Raw genomic sequence first — 20,760 nt, forward strand, 5'->3', positions numbered from 1 at the left:
CCTACTACCTCAGGTGACCTCATTTTCTGAGACCTGTCTTCTGTGCCCCAATTTCGACCATTCTTTCCTTGCCCTCACTCACCTCATAATATGCTTTCAGATAGCTCTTAGAAGAATTTTGATTAATTCATATGAACATTATATTAGTAAGACCAGTTATTTGAGCCAAAAGACAGTTTCATAGAGCAGCAGATATAGAAATCTTTGAACAAGCCACCCGGGATCCTTTTTAAATTAATGTTTTCAGTCTCCAATGTGCATGTGAATCATCTGGAGGTCTTACAAAATTTAGATTTTGTTTTAGTAGGTCTGGAGTGTGGTTTGAGATTCTGCATCTCTAGCAAGTACTGTCAGTGCTTCAGGTCTGCACACCATACTGAGTAGCATAGGTAACCTAGGCTTACCCATAAGTCTGTAGTTTAAATCGATATGAAACTATATGGTTCCCTGATAATCTAGGAATATGTATTTTCCAAGTTTTAAAAATAAAACATGAAGGTAGTGATTGTAATGAGGAGTAAAAAAGAATCTGTTCAAGCAGATGTGATGAAATGCATTAATTCAACAATTTATTGAGCTAGAAGTTGGTGCTAAAGTGAATACGATACTCTCCCTGCCCTCAAGGAGTTCATATTATAGTCTACCTTGACTATCACTTTGAAATGAAAAGGCTGTAAGCTAATATTTGAGACCTTATGTGTCTGACACTATACTAGGTATGCTTCATTAGGATCCCCTCAGCAACCTTGTAAGAGAGGTTGTGGGAAATCAGTTTTACACCCAAGCAAACTTGGACTGAAGAGGTGATTCAGTGACCTGCTCAGAGTTACACAACTTTAGTGTCAGAGTAGTAATTCAATGTGGTTCAGTTTGATTTAAAAATCTCATGCTCTCTCTATTGTTTTAGTTCTCAGAGCTAAAATCAGATTTTTTTGGAAGAAACACCAAGAACAGTAATTTAAAAATTAAAATGTTAACTATAGTCAAAATTGATATATGGGCAGTTAGAGAGTTCCTTATTTTTTCATGTGTTTATGTAACACCAGGAAAAACTTTCGGCATTTGTTGCCTTAGTCATTTACTAGATTTGCAAAAAGGTCTTTAGTTCAGATTACTGAAATAATGAATTAGTAATATAATTTATGTTTGCATATTTTTGTCATTTAGTATTTAGAAAAATCGATAATTTGAGTGAGGCTAAAAATAAGAATCTAATAATTTATAGAAAACTTTTGGCATTCTTTTTTTTTAATAATTTTTCTTCATTTATTTTAGAGAGAGAGGAAAGGAGAAGGGGAGAGAGAGAGAGACATCAATGAGAGAGAACATCAATTGGCCGCTTCCCACATGCCCCCCCACTGCGGATCGGGCCCAAAATCTGGGCATGTGCCCTGACTAGGAATCGAACTGGCGACCTCTTGGTGCATGGGTTGATGTTCGACCACTGAGCCACACCAGCTGGGCTTGGCATTCTTTTTATTGAAAATGTTATAACTAAGGGGTTAATAGTTTAGTTGCTTCTACTAAAATTAGGAAAATGAGCACATGCATCTATGCCTGTAGCTTTATAGTATTACCACTTGGTGGCAGCAGTCACATAATAGTGCTCAATCTTGAAAGGTTCATGTATCAGAAGGCTTTGACCATACATATATATTTAATAATCTAATACTAGTTTATTTTTTAAATAGACATTAAACTTTACTTCCTATTGTCTCACTGATAACTTAAGAAATGGAATAATGGAAACTTTTTTTAATCCTTACCTGAGGATATTTTTCCATTTATCTTTAGATAGAATGGGAGGGAGGGAGGGGGAGAGAGAGAAAGAGAAACATCAATGTGAGCAAGACATATCAACTGGTTGCCCCCTGCACAACCCCGACTGGGGACCGAACCACAACCGAGGTACGTGCCCTTGACTGGAATCGAACCTGCAACTCTTTGGTCTGAGGACCAACACTCTAACTGCTGAGCCAAACTGGCCAGGGCAAATAGTGGAAACTTTTTTTTTGGGGGGGGGGGGTACATGCCCCTAGCGGGAACTGAATCTGGGACTCTCTGGTTTGCAGGCTGATGGTCCAACCGCTGAGCCAAACCAGCCAGGGCAGTAATGGAAACTTTTTAATGCAAAAATCTATGTTTGTCCTTATACAATAGCCTACATCTGTTTTTACTTAAGCCTGTATAAGTGAGTCATTAAAACAGTAGTGAAATTGGAAGTGAAATAACCCCAAGCAGCCTAGTATATAGATACTTTAGGTTATTGATAAATAAACGCCAAAATATTTTTTGTGACATGATATCCACATAATTCAGAAATTGTAATATAAAAACTGCAAGCAGTTTGGGGTTGCTTATACATAAGATTCTAGATTTATGATTTAGTTAGTTTTATGTTTGGAAACAACATTGGTTTATTCCATTGTATCACTGGTTGCTTTCTGCTCCCAGTCGACCGGTATTGCCACAACACACCAAAGCTTGCTATTTGTACTTTTAAATAAATGTTTAAGTGTTTATTAATGTTAGCACAGAAACAGGTGTAGTTTAGGTCAGTGCAGAAAGAGAATGTGTCACTAATATTATTTTTCTCCTGTGTTAAGATTCTCTTATTACAAATATCTATAGTATAAAGTTGGTAAAAGAATGGTTCAATATGATGGAGCTAATTTAATGTTGTTCAAGTAGAAAAATCTACTTATACCCCAGTCTGTACCAAAAAAAAAAAAAATCTGTTCTGGTGGTTTCTAGTTGGCACTCTGGAAAGAACTTGAGTTCATCTTCATGCCACACTGTACACTAAGAATTGCTAATTAAGATTGTATACTTTCATTCATCATCAGATCTTGCCTTACCCAGAGTCATGAGTGTTAATAGCTAGAAGGAACCTATAGGCCTCTTTGGTAGAAACTTTCTAACTACCCAGACTGTGATTCTAACCACAAAAGGAGAACCTTGAACATTGTTGGAGGTTAGGAATGGACAAGGGGAGAGAAATAGTGGTGGTGGTTTTGGTGGATGGAGAGGTAAGAAGTGGGGTGCATTAATCCTCTTTGTTCTAACCACTAGGGATTTCAAACACTTGACTATTCATGACAGGGAGGCTGCATTCAGATAGATACTAGTTTCCTGGTCTGAAAATACACAATTCTTTCAGATCAAAACAATTCATGAGTTCTGTGACTTTGGCTAAAATGAGATTTAATTTATAAGTAAGAGCCCTCTGTAATAGCAATCTTAACTCATTACTTGTAGCTTTTAATAACAGTTTTTACTAGCTTATTATAGTACTTACAATATCACATAATTATAGTAAGTGCTGAAAATATAATTGAATAGTTTAACTTTTAGTATATACAGCTCAAAGGTACATTTTGTTCTTATTCAGTGAATGAGGGCAAGTAACTCCATTCATCATCTGCTTTTACCTTTTTTAAGTTAGTGACAAGTAATTATTAGATTTAACTTAAATTATTTTCCCAACTAGAATGTAAAGAAAAAAAAGCATCAATATAAACATGTTTGCCCAGATTTCACTTTACTTATTTGATTTTTAAAAATTTATAATTCTGTTCCTTCACTCAGGCCAGATTTTCTAAAGAAAGCTTCCTGTTTTCTACATACTTGTGTTACTCTTGGATGTTTTTGGTCTGCATGTTCAAGTGCTTTTTTAAAGAACTATAGCCAACATCACAGTGCAAATGACTGAGTTTATAAGACATTCTTAAGCTCTTTTCAGCAAACCTGTGCCACAAGTATATGTCAAGAATCACATTTGTTTGTTCATTCAGCAGTGTTGAGTGCCAATGTTCAGGGTATTATCTAGGCATTGGGGTGTGTATAAACAAAATTGAGACATGGTTCCTGCTCCTAGTTATATTTGTCAGGTAAGTAGCATCTTGATTAGGCCTGTTATGTCATTATATAATGATGGTCATTTTAATTTTAGAATTGCATATCTAAAGAGGGGGATTTTTCAAAGTAGTTTATTAGCATGTTATTAAAATTAATGTTAATCAAGTATTGTAATATTTGACAAATACATTTGACAAACGAATGACAATTTTAACGAGATTTTTTTTTCCCTCTCTCATTAGGTTCTTGGGGTGTCAATGTTTTAATACCAGTACACAATTAAATCTCTGGTGAAGTCATTTTCTAAGTGGAAGAGGAAATTTAAAAATAAAGTGTGGTAGATACAGTGAAATTCTGTACAGATTTTTCTCTAAGGAGAATATGACATGCTTATGCTTACCAAGATCAAGTGCATTGAGGGGCAGTTTTGTTTGCCTAAAAAAAGTAAAGGACAAGTAAACAATTTGATGATAAGCTACAGTTTTTCTTAGAAAGTAAATATTTTATTTATGCGCTGTTAGTTGGCTTTTGAATCAATTATTTCATGCTTTTTTTAAAGAAACTATAACTATCAGAAGAGACATTTGGTACAGACATGAATTCTCTCACATTTATTTACTGGGTGTACTAAGTAATGATGACCTCTGCTGGATTTCTGTTTACATCTAAGAAATAAAGTTAAGGATGGATTTATTCCCCTACCCTGAAATTACAGGATAGAATTGTTTTTAGCATTCTAAATTTAAATGCTTAAAACATCAATCAACAAAGCTTTCTTTTAAATATTGTAATTGTGGAAAAAAGTAAACTTATAAGCAGAACTTTTACAATTTTTTCATCTAAAATGTATTTTAAGATATTTTTAAAATTCAAGAGCTTCTCTATACTTTTCAGAAATATCCAGATGCAGTGAACTGCCAGAAGGTAACCAGTCTCAACCATGCTTATCCCATTATCAACCCTGAAAGTTTGCTTGTCCTTTAAGATAAAAATGTAATGTTGTGATATTCCTTCCAGTAGTGCCACTGTATTTTGTCTCCAAATAAAAGAAGCTTATTGTAGTATGTTTGCAGAAAAATTCTAAACAAAAATTATACAGCTTATTAGAGTGTGGGAATAGGGATCTAAATTTTAAATAAAATTATATATATATATAAATTGGTGCTGATTTTATAATTGCGCAGTTTGTTTAGTTTTTTCTTACTTTTAAATTCCAACTTAAAATTATGAGGTTTCAGAAATATATTGAAAGTTTAACAATGTTTAAAAAATAGAAAAGCATGAGTGTTCATGCTTTAAAATGATTTTTAAATTTGTATTTTATATTGTTTTATCTATCTGTCTTTGCAAGCAGTCTTCAGGTTAAAGATACTTCTAACAGGTTACAGTACATTTCCTCTGTATGTAAGTTAGATGGGATAATAGAATTCATAACCCATAATATTCTTTGAAAGCTAAGCTTTAAACTTCATTTTATGTCCTTTCACAAATAAATTAGTTTAAAACAGAAAGTGGTCACTTGCCATTTTGACATCAACTCATTTTGCGAGGCTTAGGCAGCTAGACATCATTTAAAACAAAATATTAACTTATATTACATTTGTATCTATCTTTTGTCAGTCGTCTCTCAGTTCCTGAGGTATATTATTTTAATCATTCCATGCCTTAATATGCTTGCAATACAAGAATATCTTCAGATGGGTGAATACCAAAAGGTTTCCAGTTCCTAAGAGTCAGAAATCAACAAGCATTGGGCTGTGGTAGCCAAAAACCATAGGTTAGCTAAAAGATCATGGTGAAATGCAATTATTTTATTAAATCATGACCAGTTAACAAATGAAACCATACTTGTTGAACAGATTTTCCATCAACAAATACTGTTACGTGCAAAAGTATTGCCTATGTTGTTTTTCACACCACTGCATTTACTAGAACTGTTGAGAGGACTGTATATATGATTTTAAAACCTAAGTTGATTTTTTTTCTCACTCTTGAAAGGAGTACTTCTTTGTGAAAACAGTTCTTACAGCTTTGTTTTCAACCAGCTAAAAATGTTTTATATATTACTCTTAACCTGTTGTCCTCCACATTCTATTGTCCTAATTGTACTGTTTTCTGATTTGTATTTATGTCTTGAGACAGTAACTTTTTGAATAAAAATAAACCTACAGTGTGTTGTGTTTATCTTTCGTAATTGAAAGAGGAGGGTGGCTATACATGGTTTAGAAAGGATGTGTATTAGCACACCCTTTGACATGTTTGGGTAGGAATAATTTATAGAAAACATTGCCATTTTATGTTTTTAATAAATCATGTGTTTTAAAATGAGACTAAATCCCTCCCCAATTGGTTATTACTTTAAAGTAGAAACCCATGACCATTATTAATTTAATTTTTATCTGGTATGGGTTAAACACTTTAAAATAGCAGCATTGTTCATCTGGGATACATTTCAATGCCTACAATGTGCTAGACATATGTTGGAGATCTAACAGTAAACAAGATAGACAGGATGCCCCCTCAGATCTAGTGGGGTAAACAAATAAGGAAAGAAAGAAAATAATAATAAACTTGTAAATAGGTACTATCAGGGTGTGCTGAGCTAGAGAATGAGTTTGTGTGTGTGTTTGTGTCCAAGATAAATTTCCCTTAGTTAAGGGGCTTGGAGGTGCTTGGAGGTGAGTGAAAGCCAACATTTAAAAAAAAAATTAATAATTGAACTCTTACTGAAAACTCTTAGAGTCTTCAATGTGTTTAACAAGATTTGCATTGTAAACTGATTCAAAGCAGTGTAACACTAGCACATTGGTCATTTAGGCTAGTTTGTAGATCACAGTATTAAGATCAGTCTTCTGTCACTGGGGATTCAGAACTGAACATATTAAATTATATAGAACAGCTGGGCACTGTTTTAAGTGGTTTACATTGCAGTGACTTATTAAGCATCATGATACTAGGTGATACATGTTATCCCCCAATCTAACTTTTTTTTTTTTCAGTTTTATTTTTTTAAATCCTCAGCTGAGGATATTTTTTATCTTCAGAGAGGGAGGGAGAAAGAAACATCGATGTGAGAGAGAGAGCATTGATTGGTTGCCTCCCTCAGGACCCCAACCAGGGCTGGGGACCGAACTGCAAGCGAAGCATGTGCCCTTGACCGGAATTGAACCTGTGACTCTTCAGTCTGTGGGCTAACACTAACCGCTGAGCAAAACTGGCCAGGGCTTTTGTTTTTGTTTTTTTTGTGTTTTTTTTTTTCAATAAAGAGGCAGTGAGAAAAATGAGGCGCAGCGAAGTTAAAATACCTTGGACATGGTTTTATGGCTAGTAAGTAATGGCTGCATTTAAGTCCTGAGAATTGACATGGGTACATAAGGATAGCATAGATACTTGCATATAGGTAACAGAGCTCATTTTTCATTGTGCCATGGTGAATAAGTGGAGCATCTTTAATTGAGGGGTGTAAATCAACATTGTCTTTAATATGCTACTCAGCTGGCTTCTATAAAGAGAATATAAATTAACTCTGAGCCCTGAACCCATCAATATTTAATAGTATCTAAAGTTGAGAGGGGAAGAAGAGTAGGGTAACCCAAAAGAGATGTCTTCAATATCCTTCCACTGAGGGTATTACAAGGATTTACATGGATGAATTCCAGGTCAAATAGATTATTCTGGTAGCTGTAATGATTCATCAAAAGAAAATGCAATGAGCCCTGGCCAGTTTGGCTCAGCGGTTGAGAATCGCCCTGCGGACCAGAGAGTCCTAGGTTCGGTTCCCGCTAGGGGTACGTACCACAAAAAAAAAAAAAAGAAAGAAAATGCAATAAAGCCCAAGGCTTCTGGCTATGGGGAAACTAGGTGATGTTTACTAACACTTAAGGTCCACAAATCAGGACTGTATGCCTGGCCTTGTGCTAGCTGGAGCAAAGACCAGTAAGACGGACTTTGTTTTCTGATTGCTTACAGTTCCAGTGGGGGTCAGGATACAGATGCAAAACTAGTAAAATGGAGTAAATTCAATATTTTTACTAGGTGTTAAGGATGCCCAGAGATATTTGTTTACCGTTTTTCTTTTGGTATAAAATACATAAGTTTTGAATATACATTTGCTGTGTTTTAACAAATGCTTACAGCTATTTAACTCAAACCCCTATCAAAGATACTGAACATTGATTACCATTAACCCAGAAAGTTCCTTTATACTCCTTGCCGATCAGTCCCTGCTTCCATCCCTTCTATGGAGGCAATAATTGTTTGTTTGGTTTTTTTTCCCAACAGATCAAATTTCGTTCTTCTAGAAGTTGATATAGATAGAACCATATAATAGGTAATTTTGTGCAATGTTTCTTTCACTCAACATATTTCTGGGATTTGTCCACGTTGTGTGTATCAGCAGTTTATTCAGTAGTTGATGGACATCTGGGTTTCCACTTTTGAGCTGTTAAGGCTAAAGCTGCTACTTGAGTTTGATTTCCAAAGCTGAACAGTGGGCTAGGTGAAGGGGGTGTGGTGGTAGGGTGAACAAGACAGAATTCCAGGCAAAGGCAGCAGCATAAGCGGTCATGAGGGATGCAAACTGTTTAGTGACTACTTAGAGATGGGTGGGGCAAGACTGGAAGATAATTGGCCATACACTACCTTACATCATCTTTAAAAATGAAGATCATTCACAGCTGGTATCTTTGGTGACAAGTGTTACATGCATTGTTCTCAGAATAGGCAAATAACCAGAGAAGTAGAAGTAAGGTGCCTTTAAATGAGTTGTGATAAATTGATTTGTTTATTAATATGGATGTTTTAGTCCTGGCTGGTTTGGCTCAGCAGTTAGAGTGGTGGCCTGCAGACCAATGAGTCGTGGGTTTGATTCTGGTCAAGGGCACGTACCTTGGTTGTGATTCATCCCCAGCCCTGGTTGGTGTCATGGGGGAGGCAGCCACTCAATGTGTGTCCCTTTCATGTTGATGTTTCTCTTCCTCTCCCTCCCACTCGATCTGAACAAAAATGGAAAAATGTCCTTGGGTGAGTATAAAAAACAATAATATGGATATTTTAGCCCAGCCAGTGTGGCTCAGTGGTTGAGCATCGACCCATGGACTGAGAGGTTCCAGTTCAATTCCCTGTCAGGGCACATACCCAGGTTGTGGGCTCGATTCCTAGGAGGGAGTGCGCAGAGGCAGCTGGTGGATGGTTCTATCCTCCCTCTCCCTCTCTATCTAAAAATGAATAAAAATACATTTTTAAAAAATATGGATGTTTTTGGTCACATTGGACCTTATTCTACCATTGAAAAAATAATGCATTTTCTGCAGTTTATCAGTTGTATTAAAAATGAGCTGTAAATTCCTAAAAAAAGTAGGTTACTCAATTGAAATTAGTTTGGAGCTTGATAGTGTGAACATAAAATGAAAGGTCAGCTATCATAAGTTTGCTTAATTAAGTTTAGGATAGGCATGGGGAGTTTAGTGACTCTTTGGCAAGTTAGCTTTTAAGTTATTTTACAGTACTTATAGCAAAAGTATAACTAATTTTGAATAAATAATAGACAATATGTGTTGGGTGTTTGCTGTGTGCCAAACTATTCAAAGTGCTTCATTGGTTAATTCTAGCAGCAAATTTATAGTTGATATTATCCATATTTCACAGATAAGGAAACTGATGCACAGGTTAAAACTTGCCTAAGGGCAGGCACATAACTCAAGTGATGGAATCCAGATTTGAAGGTAGGCCTTCTGATTCCACAGTTCATGCTCTTAACCACCTCTCTTTATCTTTGTGCTACTAAATGTACCCATGTACTCGCCTTTGTATTCAAACGCACTGCATTTTCTTTCTTTACAGTGGATAAACTGTCATCGTATGTAACACACTGGATACCCTCTCTCTCCTCCCCAGCAAATTTAGTTTCCCTTTCAACTGAATCATTCCTAACATGCAGACATCTCCCACCTTCAAAACTAGAGGAATAAACAACCCTTTGACTAAACATGTCCCTTAGCTACTGCCCCATTTGTCTCTATCTGCTGTTTGGACTTCCTTTTCTCCCAGTCTCTCTTGAATGCACTCTAATCAGACCTTCATTTGTACCACTTCACCAAAACTCTTCAACATTTATTGACCTTCATTTTGCCAAATTTTCTTACCAGTCTTATCTAACCTGTCTACAGAGTCTAGTTTGCTCCTTCGCGTCTCTTCCTCTGTGCTCCACGCTAACCTATGGATGGCAGGTTGAGAGTTGTGCCCTTTTCGTGGAATTCTAGGGATGCCTTTATTTGGCAGCTACCTCTCCAGGAACTGACAGCAGGGTGTTCTCATGTGGCTTTTCCGAAGCCTGTACACTAGCAACTAAACTTGTAACTGCTATATTAAGTCCCCAATCTTCATAGCTATCAGAGTTTGGCTTATGCCACATGGAAACTTCCCTGTATTTTCCTTTCTCCTTGTTGGAGCAACCATTTTCATCTTCCTTTCTACAAATGGCTGTGCTGGTGAGTTGAGAGAAGATTGGATGGGGTGTTAAGATTAAGCTTGGTGCAAAGCCTGACAATTTCATACCTGCCAAAACCTATTTGGGTCAGAATCACATTTTCTGATTCTAAATCTCTTGGGATGAGCGTCCTTTGTACCTAGTTTCACTGTAAGTGTAGACATATTCAACTAGCCCTTCCATAGCATTTAAAGGTTCATGTGGTATGTTGCTAGGGTTTCGGCACCTTCAAAAGACTTCTTAAAAGTGTCTACTTTGAGAGCCCCAATGAGATTCAATAGCAACTCAGTGACTTAATACATAAATTTATTTTTTTCTTTGGTAGCAATTCAGGACTTCTCTTCCAAATTGGCAGCTGCTTTTTCTCTGGTTGTAATGGCAGGGAATTCTACCATCTTCAACACATAGCTTCTAAGGTAGTTTGAAAGTTCATCATACTAGCCCACAGGAGGTGGGGATAGATCAAGCGCTCATGGGAGGTTTTCATGAGTCAGGCATGAAAGTGGCACCCATCACTTCTGTTCATAGTTCATTGGAGAGAATTCAGTGATATGGCCACACCTAACTTGTTGGGGGAGGGAGGAGGTTGCAGGAAGGCTGGAAAATGTATTCTAGCCTTTGCCCAGGAAGAATGAATTTTGGCAGACCACTGTGGCCATCCATGTACATCATTCTTGCTGTTCCTAGAAAAGACTTTCCCCCTTTCCCAAGGAAAGCAACCTAAAAGTTCTATCCAGTTACTACATGTGGCTCAAAGTCCTGTTTCTCTGGGTTATGCTCAGTCTTCATCAGGTCCAGATATGGATATCCTCCAACACCCAATATAGAATGGTGGTACATAGACAGAATCACTACAGTGACTCAGAAAAATAAAGGATGGAAAACATATCAGTCACTACTTCATAGGAAACCTGCTAGACAGAAATTGTGAAGATTTTCTGCCCTGGCAATGGAGGAAGTCCTTTGGTCAAACTCTGGTTCTGCTCACTAGATGGGATTTTCTTATCCTTTGTGTTTTTATTCTCCCTCTGGAAGTTTTTCTTTGTCCATGATCTTCCATAGCTACCTCTGAATTGGGCAACACCAAATTATTTTGTTTGTCAGCATCCCACTTTAGGGTACCTGATCTGTATGAGTTGGCACAGGATATGCTGCTGTTATGAGACCCCACAATGGCTTACCTACAGTGGCTCACAGAAGAGTCTTTTCTACTCTTTTCCAGTCCAGGGTAGCTCTTGTAGGTTAGAGTATGGCTCCTATGTGGTTATCTGTGCTGAGAGTGGGAAGTTCTATCATTTTTTATAACTATTTTTTCAGCAGGCATATCAACTAGAGTTCAATATTTACAGTTTCTTCTTTTGATATAAATTTTATAAAGTATTTTATTGTGAAATAATGTCATAGATATGTTGCAGTAATTAGTGCGGAGAAGTCCTGTATACCCTTTACCCAGATTCATTGTGTTAACATTTTACCATAGTTATTCTTTAAATGTGCAAATTTTTTTTCTGAGAAGTTTAAGTATGTTGCATAAGCCCTAGCCAGTTTGGCTCAACAGTTAGAGCGTTGGCCTGCGGACCAAAGAGTCCCAGGTTTGATTCCGGCCAAGGGCATGTACCTCAGTTGCAGTTCCTCCCTGGCCCTGGTTGGGTTTGTGTGGTTGGCAACCAATCGATGTGTCCCTCTCACATCGATGTTTCTCTCTCTTCCTTTCTCCTTCCCTCCTGCTCTATCTGAAGATAAATGGAAAAATATCCTCGGGTGAGGATTTAAAAAAAAAAAAAGTATGTTGCATAAATGATGCTTCTCTAGCCTTAGTAATATATACTTCCTAAAATACAAGGAGCTCCACTTACATAACCACGGTACAATGAACAAAATCAGGAAATTCACATTGACACACACTGAACAAAATCAGGAAATTCACATTGACACACCCTATCATTTAATCTAGAGACTTTATACAAATTTTTCCTACTGTCCAACTAATGTTTATATCAAAAGAAAAAAATATCTGGTGCAGAAACTAATTTGTGGTGACATATAGCATTTAATTGTCATGTCTCTTTTAATCCAGAAACATCCCTAATCTTTGTCTTTTATGACATGGACATTTTTTAAAATTATTTTTTGTTAATCCTCACCCAAGGATCGTTTTCTATTGATTTTTAGAGAGACTGGAAGGGAGAGAGAGAGAGAGAAAAACATCGATGTGAGAGAAATCGACTGGTTATCTCCCACATGACCCCAACTGGGCCCGGGATCGAACCTGCAACTCAGGTACATGCCCCTGACCAGGAATTGAACCTGAGACCCTTAAATCTATGGGCCTATGCTCTAACCACTGAGCAAAACAAGCCAGGTTGACATGGACAATTTTCAAGAGTATAGGCCAGTCATTTTATTAGACAAGCCCAAATTGAATGTCTGAATTGAGACATTCAATTTGGGCTTGTATAAGACTTCCTCATGATTTGATAGATTCAGGCTATGCTCTTTCGGCAGAAATACTACAGAAGTAATGTGTCCTCAGTGTATCATGCTAGGAGGTAAATGATGTTAATTTGTCTAGATACTTGTAATTTTAACTTTGATTACTTGATTGAGGTGATAATGGGTTTCTCCACTTTGAAGTTACTATTTTTTTTATCTATAATTAATCAGTGTTTTGTGGGGAGATATTTTGAGTCTATTTAAATATCTTGTAACTCATCAACTTTCTTGCCTGAATAAATTGTTACTATTTATATCTGTATGGACTCAGGAATGTTTGTTTCAATCTATGGTTAAAATTCATTAATATCATTATTTTGTTGATCAAATTGCCCCAGATGTGGCCAATGCGAGTCCTTTCAAGCTGGCTCCTGTGTCTTTTGACATGTGTCCATCATTTTTTTTAAAAGTACTTTGTTTTTTTTATTAATTGATTTATTTTTGTTAGAGATGTTTCTCCTCCCCCCCTCCCCCAGACACCCTCCTCTCAATCCTGCCTCCCCCACAAGTTTTGTTGTTTATGCCCACTGGTTATGCATACATGCATATACATTCTTTGGTTTATCTCACCCCTCCCCCCCCAACACCCTCCTCCTCTGAGGTTTGTCAGTTTGAACCTTACTGCTTTCTATGTCTCTGGGTCTACTTTGTTCATCAGATTATTTTGTTCACTATATTCTACAAATAAGTAAGATCATGTGATAATTTGTTTTTCTCCAATTGGCTTATTTTGCTTAGCATAATACTCTCCAGGTCCCTCCAGGTCCCTCCAGGTCCCTCCATGTCGTCTCAAAGGATAAGAGATCCTTCTTTTTTTTTTTTCTTTTATTAATTTATTTTTGTTACAGATGTTATTCCTTTTCCCCCCATAGACCCCTCCTCTCAATCCCACCCCCGTCCCCATCCCCACCATTGTTGTCTATGATCGTGGTTATTCATACATGCATATAAGTTCTGTGGCTTATCTCTTCCCTCCTCTCCCTCCTGACCCCCCTTCTGAGGTTTGTCAGTCTGTACCCTACTACTATGTCTCTGAGTTTATTTTGTTCATCAGTTCGTTTTGTTTGTTATATACCACCAATTAGTGAGATCATGTGATATTTGTCTTTCTCTGATTGGCTTGTTTCGTTTAGGATAATACTCTCTGGGTCCCTTCATGTTGTCTCAAAGGCTGAGATCTTTCTTACAGCTGCATAGTATTCTGTTGTGTATATGTACCACAGCTTTTTTATTCACTCATCTATTGATGGACACTTGGGCTGTTTCCAGATCTTAGCGATTGTAAATAGTACTGCTATGAACATAAGGGTACATATATTCTTTCTGATTGGTCTTTCAGGCTTCTTAGGATATATTCCTAGAATTAGGATCACTGGGTCAAATGGCAGTTCAATTTTTAATTTTTTTCCAATTTTTATTTATTTATTTTTACAGATGTTTCTCCTTTTACCCCCCTAGACACCCTCATCTCCATCTCACCCCCCCACCACCACCACCAGCATTGCTGTCTATATTAATTGGTTATGCATACATGCATATAAGCTCTTTGGTTCATCTCATCCATGCGCCCTGCCCCCCTACTCAGGTTTGTCAGTCTGAACCCTACTTCTTTCTATGTCTCTGGATCTAGTTCATTCATCAGCCCACCTGTTCATTATATTCCACAAATTAGTGAGATCATGTGGTATTTGTCTTTCTCTGATTGGCTTATTTCACTTAGTATAATACTCTCGAGGTTCCTCCATGTTGCCTCAGAGGATAAGAGATCTTTCTTTCTTACAGCTGCATAGATGTGCCCACATACAGATATTCCATTGTGTATATGTATCAGAACTTTTTTAGTCCACTCATCTATTGATGGACACTTGGGCTGTTACCAGATCTTAGCGATTGTAAGCAGTGCTGCTATGAACATAGAAGTACATCTGTTCTTTCTGATTGGTGTTTCAGGCTTCTTAGAATATAATCCTAAAAGTGGGTTCACTGTGTCAAATGGAAATTCGATTTTTAATTTTTTGAGGAAACATTATAGTGTTTTCCATAGTGGCTGCACCATTCGTATTCCCACCAACAGAGCACTAGAGTTCCCTTTTCTCCACATTCTGGCCAGCACTTGTTGTTTGATGATTTGTTGATGGCGGCCATTCTGGCAGGTGTGAGGTGATACCTCATAGTTTTTACAATTTGCATCTCTCTGATGATTAGTGACATTGAGTATTTTTTCATATGTCTCTTGGCCATTTGTATATCCTGTTTGGAGAGGTGTCTATTTAGGATCTTTGCCCATTTTTTAATGGGGTTCTTTGTCTTCCTTTTGTTGAGTTGTATGAGCACTCTATATATTTTGGAAATAAACCCCTTATCTGATGTATCATTGGCAATTATGCTTTCCCATACAGTGGGTTCCCTTTCCATTTTGATGGTCGTTTCCTTTGCTGTGCAGAAGCATTTTAGATTAATGTAGTCCCATGTGTTCATTTTTTCATTTGTTTCTCTTGCCTTAGGTCAGCGACCCCTTTGGGGGTTGAACGACCCTGTCACAGGGGTTGCCTAAGACCATCAGAAAACATATTTCCAATGGTCTCAGGAACTGAGACACCGCTCCTCTATCCTTCTCCAGGTCGGTCTGTCCACATGCAAATATGCCCACATACAGATACGCCCACATACAAGTACCCAGCGTGATGACATCATTGCGCCCACCCCATAAAATACACCTCATATAAATACAGGTGTATGTGACAGGGTTGGCACCATAATGTACTTATGCGGACCAGTCACACATGTGTAGAGAGCAGCTACTGTGTAGAAAGCAGCTACTCTGTTATAAGCAGCTACTGTGTTGAAAGCAGCAGTATTGGAGGTAAAATGACACTTCGTGAATTATAATTACTGGGTAAATGTAAAATCATGTACTGTAAAAGCATCAACTACTGCAAAAGAAATATCTGTACCATGGGAACATAATCTGGATGCTGATTGGTCTTTTTTATATTCAGCTATGGTTGATGTGAATACTGCCCCTTTGTGGTAGTAACAGATATGTAAAAAAAACAAAACAAAACAAAACAAAAAAACAGAATGGTAAATCATAGGAAAATTTAATGAACTGTATTGACTAAACTATGCCATGTATCATCTTTTGTATTATTAAAGCTATTGTTGTATATTATTTTCATTAGCAAACCATCCCATGACAATGGATCATGTAGAGAAGAACATTAAGAAAAGAAAATATAGTGAGGATTTTTTTTTTATCCTCACCCGAGGACATTTTTCCATTTTTTTGTTCAGGTAGAGTGGAAGGGAGAGAGAGGAACAGAGAGAGAGAAACATCGACATGAAAGGGACACATCAAGTGGCTGTCACCTGAATGACCAACCAGGGCCGGGGACAAACTGCAACTCAGGTGTGTGCCCTTAGCGGGAACCAAACCCAAGTCTCTCTGGATCGCAGGCCGACGTTCTAACTGCTGAGCCAAACCAGCCAGGGCTATAGTGAGGATTTTTTACAGCATGGTTTTACCTTAATAATTACAGTAGGAATTGAGAAACTGCAATGTGTTATTTGTTGTAAAGTTCTATCAGCCGAATCTATGAAGCTGAACAAACTAAAATGCCATTTTGATAGCAAGCATCCGAGCTTTGCTGGCAAGGATACCAACTATTTTAGAAGCAAAGCTGATGGACTCAAGAAAGCCAGAGTTGACACTGGTGGCAAGTACCACAAACAAAATGTAGCAGCCATTGAAGTTTCATATTTGGTGGCACTCAGAATCGCCAGAGCTATGACACCTCACACCATTGCTGAGGATTTACTGTTGTGAGCGGCTAAAGACATTGTTCAAGTTATGATCAAAGACAAATTTGTTACGAAATTGAGTGCAATTTCCTTTTCTAATGACACTGTCCATAGAAGAATAGATGACATGTCTACTGATATTCTTGATCAGGAAATCTAGGAAATTAAATCTGCTCCACTTCCAATATTTAGCATCCAACTTGATGAATTTACAGACGTTGCAAACTGTTCACAGTTACTGGTTTACGTGAGGTATATTAATTATGGTGACTTTAAAGATGAGTTTCTTTTTTGCAAACTCCTTGAAATGACAACTACTGCATGTGATGTGTTTGACACAGTGGGTTCATTACTGAAAGAGCATAAGATTTCTTGGGAAAAGGTTTGTGGTTCTTGCACAGATGGTGCTCCAGCTATGCTGGGATGTTGATCTGGATTTCAACATTTGGTACTGAATGAGTCACCAAAAGTCGTTGGAACTCACTGTATGAATCATCGGCAAATATTAGCAATGAAGACACTGCCACAAGAGATACAAGAAGTAATGAAAAGCATCATAAGTTCTGTCAATTTTGTAAAGGTGAGCACTTTAAGCAGTCGACTGTTTTCACAGCTGTGCAACGAGTTGGATGAGCTGAACAATGCTCTGCTATTTCACACTGAAGTGAGATGGTTGTCAACAGGAAAAGTTTTAAAACGCGTTTTTGAGCTTCATGAGGAACTCAAAACAATTTTTAATCAGAAAGCAAGACCACAGTTCAAAGCACTTTTCAGTGATAAAAGTGAACTGCAGAAAATAGCTTACTTGGTTGACAACTTTAACATCTTGAACGAGTTAAATTTATCACTGCAAGGACCAAATACAACATGCCTTGATTTGTCTAAAAAGATCCAAACATTCCAAATGAAACTTCAGCTTTGGCAAAAAAAAAAATGGATGTAAATAAAATTTACGTGTTGCCTACCTTATCTGCTTTCTTTGAGGAACATGACATTGAACCAGACAAAAGGATTACAAAGATAATTTCTGTGAAAGAACACCTGTACATGCTTGCAGCCAAAATTTCATCGTACTTTCCGAATCTACCTGACACCCCATTTGCACTTGCCAGAAGCCCTTTCACAAAGTTGAAGATGTTCCTGAGACAGCACAATAGGAGTTAATTGAACTTATTTTTTATTTATTAATTTATTTTTATTTTTTATCTTTATTGTTGAATGTATTACAGGTGTTTCTCATTTTTCCTACATTGACTTCCTCCTCCCCACTCCAGCCCCCCTCCTGCCTTTTCCCACACTGTTGTCTGTGTCCATTGGTTATACATATAAGTTCTTTGGTTGATTTCTTCCCACTCCCCAAATCCCTTCCCTTTGAGGTTTGTCAGTCTAGCAACCAATTTGTACTTCTTAATTCTTTCACCTTTTTCACCCATTCCCCCAAACCCCCTCCCATCTGGCAATCAGCAAAATGTTTTCTGTATCTATAAGAATATTTCTGTTCTGCCTGTTCATTTTATTTGTAGATTTCATTGTTGATACATATGTATTCATTGCCATTTTGTTTGTTCATATATTTTATCTTTTTCTTCAAAAACACCCTTCGACATTTCATATAATAACGATTTGGTGGTGATGAACTCCTTGAACTTTTTCTTGTCTGGGAAACTCTTGATATGGCCATCGATTCTAAATGACAGCTTTGCAGGATAGAGTAATCTTGGTTGTAGGTTCTTGCTTTTCATCACTCTGAATATTTCTTGCCACTTCCTTCTGACCTGCAAAGTTTCTTTTGAGAAATCAGCTGACAGTCTTATGGGAACTCCCTTGTAGGTAATTATCTGATTTTCTCTTGCTGCTTTTAAGATTCTCTCTTTGTCTTGAACCTTTTGCATTTTGAGGATGATGTGTCTTGGTGTGGGCCTCTTGGGGTTCATCTTGTTTGGGACTTTCTTTGCTTCCTGGACTTGTATGTCTGTTTCCTTCACCAAGTTAGGAAAGTTTTCTGCCATTATTGTTTCAAATAGGTTTTCGGTTTTTTGTTCTCTCTCTTCTCCTTCTGGCACCCCTACGATGTGAATGTTGGCACGCTTGAAGTTGTCCCAGAGGCTCTTACACTATCCTCATTTTTTTGGATTCTTTTTTTTTGTGTGCTGTTCTGATTAGGTGTTTTTTGCTTCCTTATATTCCAAATTGATGCTTTGCTTCTTGGCTTTCCCTACTCTACTATTGAATCTGTGTAAATTATTCTTTATTTTAGTTAGTGCCTCCTTCATTTCTGACTGGTCCTTTTTTATGTTCTCAAGGACCTCACTAAGTTTGCTGAGGTTCTCACTAAATTCATTGAGCATCCTTGTAAGCAGTGTTTTGAACTCAGCATTTGTTAGGTTGCTTATCTCCATTTTGCTCAGTTCTTTTCCTGGGGTTTTGTTCTGTTCTTTCATTTGGGACCTGTTTTTTTTTGGTCTCCTCTTTTTGGCTGCCTCCCTGTGCTTATTTCTATGCATTACTTAATGAGAGGTATGGGGCTAGTTGAGGCCAGATGCTGCTTGTTTGAAAGAATTTAGGAAAACCTGAAGCAGGCCAAGACAGGCCAATCCTTTGGTTAAGCAATTGGCAACATCTTGGATCTTGGGTGGGCCTGAAAGTTGGGTGGGGCGAGGCCTCAGGGAATCACCAGTGTGGGGCAACCAGTGTGAGCCAGGTTGCTGGAGCCCAGGGAAGGGCTGACCAAAGGAACAAAGGCCTCTGACAGCACGTTTGTCCCAGTGAAAGCCCCCTCTCTAGCCCTCGCTCCAATGCCAAACAGCTCAGTTCTTACCTGTATGTCTCTGGCACCCCTCGAGCTGCCTCCCCTCCAAGCTTAGAGGGAGTGAGTCCAATAAGTACGTGCACGGGCCTTTGAAGAGGAGCTGCCTGGGGCTCTTGCCGCCTTAGCCTCCCTAAGCCTCAGTTCCCGCTAGTTTTTCCAGCCAGAAGTTATGGGGACTTCTCTTCCTGGCACTGGAACCCTGAGCGGGGTGCCTAGTGTGGGACGGGGACCCCCCAGTCCTCAGGAAGGACCTTCCCAGCCAACGTGTCCTTCTGATTTGTGTCTGCCACATGTGAGTGTGGTACCAGCCCCTCCACCTCGGCCCCTTCTACCAGTCTTGATGTGGCTGCTTCTTTAATTCCATAGTTGTAGGACTTCCATTCAGCTTGATTTTAGGCGTTTTTGAATAATGGTTGTTCTGTAGTTTAGTTGTAACTTTGATGTGGTTGTGGGAGGACGCAATACTGCATTTACCTATGCCATCATCTTGACCGGAAGTCTCATTGAACTTATTAACAGTGATGCAGTGGGAACTGATTTCTCTACAATGCCAGTTAAAAAATTCTGGATCAAGTGTTTGCAGTCATATTTTGTTCTGTCTGAGACTGTGTTGCGTCTTCTTCCATTTCCAACAACATATCTGTGTGAAAGAGTTTTCCAGCTTCTTTGTTATCAAGTCTAAATACAGAAGTAGACTTGTTGTGGAAGATGATGTTCATTGTGCTCTTGCAAAGACTGCCTCGAAAATTTTGAATCTGGTAAGAAAGAAGCAATCTCAACCTTTGCACTGACGTTGGCTTTTTATGCATACTGTCGCAAAATGTAGCAATGTAGTTTAGTATTGTTATATTAAGACTGTTACCCATGATACACCATGCTTCAAGACAAAATTTCATTTATTTGTAATTAGAAATAAATATTTTACAATATATAATTACATATTATGCTTTAATTCTGTTCAATTGATAACAATGAAAATAGCATCCTGCATATCAGATATTTACATTATGATTCATAACAGTAGTAAAATTACAGTTATGAAGTAGCAACAAAAATAATTTTATGGTTGGGAGTCGCCACAACATGAGGAACTGTATTAAAGGGTCGCGGCATTAAGAAGGTTGAGAACGACTGCCTTAGGTGATGTATCAGTGAAAATTCTGCTGCATATGACATCTGAAATTTTGTTGCCTACATTTTTTTCTAGGATTTTTATGGATTCATGAGTCACATTTATGTCTTTTATCCATTTTGAGTTTATTCTGGTATATGGTGTAAGATGATGGTTTAGGTAGATTTTTTTCCATGTAGC

At 37.8% G+C, this 20,760-nt stretch overlaps 1 protein-coding gene and 1 pseudogene across 17 annotated transcripts in view; both read left to right on the forward strand.

Moving 5' to 3' along the window:
* Window positions 1–6,030, forward strand: part of STAG2 (stromal antigen 2) — a 150,394-nt gene extending 144,364 nt beyond the window's left edge. For 15 of the 17 annotated variants that reach the window (XM_036270843.1, XM_036270842.1, XM_036270841.1 and 12 more), the window contains one exon: window positions 4,753–6,030. In XM_036270843.1, the coding sequence (XP_036126736.1) occupies window positions 4,753–4,842 (90 nt within the window). In that variant the 3' untranslated portion in view covers window positions 4,843–6,030. Of the gene's footprint in view, window positions 1–4,100 lie in introns of all 17 variants that reach the window. The other 2 variants (XM_036270846.1, XM_036270848.1) reach the window with 1 other exon arrangement.
* An 8,473-nt stretch (window positions 6,031–14,503) lies between these two features.
* LOC118635577 lies at window positions 14,504–20,239 on the forward strand (annotated as a pseudogene).
* The last annotated feature ends 521 nt before the right edge of the window (window positions 20,240–20,760 follow it).

This window comes from Molossus molossus, unplaced genomic scaffold (genome assembly GCF_014108415.1).
Source record: "Molossus molossus isolate mMolMol1 unplaced genomic scaffold, mMolMol1.p scaffold_m16_p_2, whole genome shotgun sequence".
In the NCBI taxonomy this organism is placed as follows: Eukaryota; Metazoa; Chordata; class Mammalia; order Chiroptera; family Molossidae; genus Molossus; species Molossus molossus.